Raw genomic sequence first — 5578 nt, 5'->3', positions numbered from 1 at the left:
GGGTCACTATATAATGGATGGTATTAAATTTGAATTCAATGACACTTATATAATATCATTGAATACGAAAAACGATTATGAGATTATAAGTTACAACCGTGATTATTCTAACACAAATATATACATTTTTTGTACTATTTAAAACACTGCAAATTGTCGACAAACCGCCATAGTACAAACAATTTTAGGACTTAAATGGCTCCCATAACAGGAGCTTCACTTGAAAATATATAAACATTTATTCCAACTGGTTAGTTATGAGAGCTCTAAATTCTAAAGATTAAAATAAAACTCAATTTCTAAATATTAAACTTCAAACTTTATCAATTTTGAATTATTTTTTATGAAAATCATTTATTTGTTAGAAACAAGAATTGTTCTATACCTACTATTAATATTTTTTATTATTCAATTGCATACAAAACATTTTTAAAACTTTTAAAATAGAAATGGTAAACAAAAATAATAATTTATGCCTATACAACTTGAGTAAAATCACGAAAATATAAATTTTATAATTATCTAGTGTTATATTATTATTAGTTTGTAAAATAATTCTGTTTTAATGTTTCATAAGTTATAACTCATAAGTCATAATCATTGAGTGCCTTCTTCTGAGTACCGCCCATTGCGAACCTCAGCTAGCACTTACGAAAAATCTTCAAAAACCTATACATGATACAATATGTAAGGTTATGTTTAGCATCCTCACCACTTACTTTTCGAACGCAATATTATGCATTTGTTAAAACGCTGAATCCCATGCTGCTGAACATGAAAAACCATCCTATTTTATCATCCTGTTTTCCTAGTTTATTAGTTTTTTCATCTTTTCTAATCTCTTATCGGCCCGTAATAAGTATCGGCCCGTTAAAATAGCAATATTATTTTAATTTTTTGTTGAAAATAAATAATTTAATAAAACATCAGCTACAAAATTAGTTTGTTGAGATTTCCTCGTTCATATTTACGTCTACTCAAGATTTAAAAATGATTATTTCGTCTTCATTTTTTTTTAACGAGACTGTTGCTGGATTGAACCCTAAGTCTATAGAAATACCTAACGGCGTTTAACTCCCCATTTTCTGAAAAAAAAATTATAACTATAAAATTCATTGTTTTAAGAAAGTGGCAGCGCACTCAGTGGTGTCATTGGGGGGGGGGGTTGACCAACTTTTTTGTAAATGCCTTCTTTGGCCTGCCAACAATAAATATAAACGCCGATATACCTAAGTGTTTTATATTATATATATTTGATATTTTTTCAGTATTAAAAAAAAATGTATTGTACTAATGTTTAATTTCCAAGAATGTTTGATGTGATTTTGTGGTCCCATAGTATTATAATTGATAATTTTTTGGTGTCATTACATTAAAAGTACACATAGTTTGTCAAAAATAGTAACAATATTGTGATATTTTCATACTAATATAAGTGACATTAAATAAATTATACAAATATTCTACAGTTTTTGTCCCCACTTGACCCCCCCCCCCCCCAAAAAAAAAAAAAGTTTTTTATGTGGCCTGGTAATGATCTGAATGGCTTACATAAACATTTTGTCACCAACAAAAATATGACGCCCCCTAGCGCACTATTGTTTTATATCCCTGACTCACGGATGACATAAATCTAAGTAAGTAACTATGTAAGGCAATCACGTAAATTCGGTTTTTAATTTTTATAGTTTTTGAGTAGATAATCTTAGAACGAAATTAAATATTACAAAAATTATAGAGAATAATATTTTTAAGGGTTCGACTTTTCATTTTGTATTTTTTATTATTTAAATTTATATATTGATATATCAAATCTATTCAAAAATAATATTCTCTATAATTTTTTTAATGGGTGGTTTTACTAAGATAAAAATAAAATGATTTTGCCGTTTGTCTATTTTGTGCGTGGGTCAGAGAGAAAAATAATAACGTGACTGACATCTACTTAAGTTTTACCGATAAAAATTAATGATGGAACCTTGAACCCCATTTATACGCAGTAATATTGTATTCTAACCAATTTTTTAATGACTAATAAGAGATTAATTAAAATGAAAAATATAGTTTTTCAACAGGGTCTTAACGTTTTAATTGTTATTAACTAAATCGTGTTAAAATCCAATTTATATTAGGTAAGTATAAATTATAACCTATTGGCTATTTGCATTGTGTATAGAAATGAGTATCTAGTATTCCACAAAATTGCGAACTTTGTTTTATTTCAATAGGGCTATACCACAACTATTTTGAAATTATTGAAAATTGATTTTCCCGGATTTGGATTTATGTACAACACACGTTCATCAAATGTAGTTTTATTAAAATGTATAAATTGTTTTAAATTAATGTTAAAGTCGTACCAATAATTAAGGACTACAAATTATATTTAATAATTAGAATGATAATTTTAATCGTACGATGTAGTTAGTATTTTTAAAATTATACGTTATACGTTGACGGGGGGTGGCGGTGTTATAATAACGCATCACTCTGAATTAGGTAGGGTACCTACCACGCGATAGTTGTTATTTAAATTCAATTCACATATTATAATACCTATTACCTTTGTAGTTTTTTCAGTTTATAAGACGACGCTGCTTGAGGTGCTGCGTTTATATATTATTATGTTTGCGATGTTGTGTAAAAAATGTATCTAAATATATGTCTATAAAATTATAAATAATAATACTATAATTGAATATGTAATATAGTGGTTTTGAATAAAAGTGTTTCGTGTCAAAAATGTTTTGAAGCCGTTGTTGTAACATCTCATATTAATTATAATTACGTAATATTGATCCGATAACTGGAAATTAAGTCATTGGACGCTCTGAATAATGATATTATAAATAATATATTGTATAGGTATCGTCGAATGTTTGTTATTGATGTATTGTCGCATGACATGTAATGAATAATGATATACGAGTGATTGTGGTTTTATAATTATAAATTATATTGTTCGGTTAAACGGTTAGATCGTTACGTTACTATAATATCAACAGATTGTAAAGAGCAGTGGTGATGATACACTTCTGTATTATTATAATATTATAATAATATTATAGTCGTGACTACCGATGAATAGACCGACGACTTTTCGTTATAGTTTTCATGCATCTCCACGTGATTATTATGACCACTGTATACCTACAGTAATTTAGGTTGTGTAAAAATATGTCTTTCGAAAACAAGTAGGTAATTTATTTTTGTTTTATACAATAGTACCGACCGAATGGCATGCGTATTGCGCTGTATAGTTGTTAATTAAAAATTAAAATTAATATAAATATAGACATTTATATCTGCCACTCTACACACAATAATAATATTATGTATACTATAATATTATATATTAATAATCTATTGTGTTATTATAATATACATAATAACCACATGGATTTATTGTATATTATATTGTATACCTTTGTTAGATTGTTTAACAGTAAATGCGGTCGGTATTTGAATAACATATTATTGTAATAATTCTTTAGAAATAAAATATTTGTGTATAATATGTGTATTGTGTGTATTGGGAAGCCAGGACTACCCAAATCATGATTTTGCAATTGGAAAATGATAATAAAGACAGGAATGAATTCCATGAAGACGGCGAAAAATGCGAAAAAGGTATGTACATTTTTTTCAAGTATGACAATATGTCAATATAGTGTTATCGAATTAAAGCACAATACCTAATACAGTAATACCTAATTGATAATATTGTAAATTATATTTATAAATTGTTTTTATACATTTAATATCTCAAAAATAAAATAGTGTAGTAACGCATTTTCCATATTTTATCAGTAAACAGTTCCTTCAGGTTTAATATTGTTTCCTATATGTCCTTGTATTTTGTAATCAATGGTCCAACTCTATAATTTTTCTAAATATAGCTAATTAATATAGCTGATTAATTTAAAACCGGGATTACTTTGGGCTGGGGAGACACTGTCCGGTTTCTCATAGAATTATAACCACAGCGGTAGAAATCATCCAGTTATCGATCGAAGTACATCGTATAAATAATACACCTAAAGAAGGTTTCGAATACATACGGCACACCTCATCATCGAGTAGATAGTAGTTTACTGTACTTGATGTGTTAAATTCTTAAATTACTTATAGATTTGAATTCAGTGACTTACATGTACGAAAAAAAACCACAATGAGTGAAGGATAAGGATGGATCGGAATCTATTTCTAATGATAGTAGTTTATCTTATGTATTTATATTATCATAAGTATTTTCTGTAGGTTTTTCTCATTTAACATTTCATCTTTAGAAAAAAGATAGCATATAACTTATTTATAAGTATTTATAATATACTGGAGTACCGAGGAATGGCGTGAATAGATTTGTATTAAATTAGTCGAGTTATTTTAATTACCTATATAACCGTGAATAGATAATTATAAAATGATAACATGAGTAATGGTGGAATAAATGTATTTATATACTGTCACGGATGTACGAATACTACTTAAAAATAAAATATTTTAAAAAGAATAACAACAGACCAGACTATGAGCCAAAAAGCAATACAAAAAATATGAAATCGAAATTGTTCGATTATATTCATATTGATTTTATATTTTGTACATAAATGTATTTAGTATACATAGTTAAACACACAAAACAACAAACAAATTGTTAACCAAACCAAGTTGTCAGCCCAAATCTGAAAAAAATGGTAATACAATTTGTCAAATTTTATTTTTAAATTTTAACATTGTATTACAGTTATCCATTTCCCTTATAATAGAGGTATCCACTATTTCCTCGCCTAAATATTACTACGAAGTTCCCAAAACATTCTGCACAATTTATAAGGTTCTTATAGGAATTAATCTTCTAGGTAATACCTATATATAAATTAAAAATTCTTTTAATATTTAGAACAAATTAATATAATACTTATAAAATTATGCCATGTCTACTCAAAATTTTTTAGGTTCATAATATTTTGCATGATGTTTAATTCAATAGTGGTCAGTGGACCAGTACATGAGGTCTAAACAATAAAATTTAACTTTTCAATGATAGAAAATTAGTATTAGTTTGTTCCGGTTTACAAGACTATTTGCATAAAATGAATTTAAAAACTTTTCATTTCGTCTAAAAGTTCATGAGAGGTATTACAAAAATATTATCGCTCTGAGAAATATATAAAATTGATTTCTATGTAGTTCCTTCTCTGTCAGCGTGCGTTATAATTTATACCTAGGTAAAAATGTAAAAATGTAAAAATGTAAAATACAGCTATACACGATCGTGGTACCACTGATTTTAAATATAGATAATATTAATTATTTTATATAGGATAATCGTTTCATGAATAAATACATATTTTGAAAATGGTTGTACCTAAGCTAATTATATTTCATTATTATGTTTATTCATAAGCCATGCTAGTATGTTTATTATGTAGGTATATAATTTAAATATATTTACACAAAATAAAGCGTTTCCAATTTTCATACTACATGTAGGTATATGACTTGTTAATCATGCGTACTTAAATAAACAAACTGTTAATTTCTAATTTTGAACCATCTGCCATAAATAATAGCT

At 26.8% G+C, this 5578-nt stretch overlaps 1 protein-coding gene across 4 annotated transcripts in view; it reads left to right on the top strand.

The window, feature by feature from the left end:
* Nucleotides 1-2619: 2619 nt before the first annotated feature.
* LOC100163807 (synaptic vesicle glycoprotein 2C) overlaps nucleotides 2620-5578 on the top strand; it is a 10867-nt gene continuing 7908 nt past the window's right edge. Inside the window, exons 1-2 of one of the 4 annotated variants that reach the window (XM_001950894.4) lie at nucleotides 2620-3194; nucleotides 3545-3630. In XM_001950894.4, coding sequence (XP_001950929.2) covers nucleotides 3178-3194; nucleotides 3545-3630 — 103 coding nt within the window. In that variant the 5' untranslated portion in view covers nucleotides 2620-3177. Of the gene's footprint in view, nucleotides 3199-3540; nucleotides 3631-5578 lie in introns of all 4 variants that reach the window. The other 3 variants (XM_008188439.3, XM_016807398.1, XM_008188440.2) reach the window with 3 other exon arrangements.

The sequence above is a fragment of the Acyrthosiphon pisum genome, chromosome A1 (assembly GCF_005508785.2).
Source record: "Acyrthosiphon pisum isolate AL4f chromosome A1, pea_aphid_22Mar2018_4r6ur, whole genome shotgun sequence".
NCBI classification, from domain to species: domain Eukaryota; kingdom Metazoa; phylum Arthropoda; class Insecta; order Hemiptera; family Aphididae; genus Acyrthosiphon; species Acyrthosiphon pisum.
Note: the sequence above shows the minus strand (reverse complement) of the source record. Positions and strands in the feature narration are given on the sequence as shown.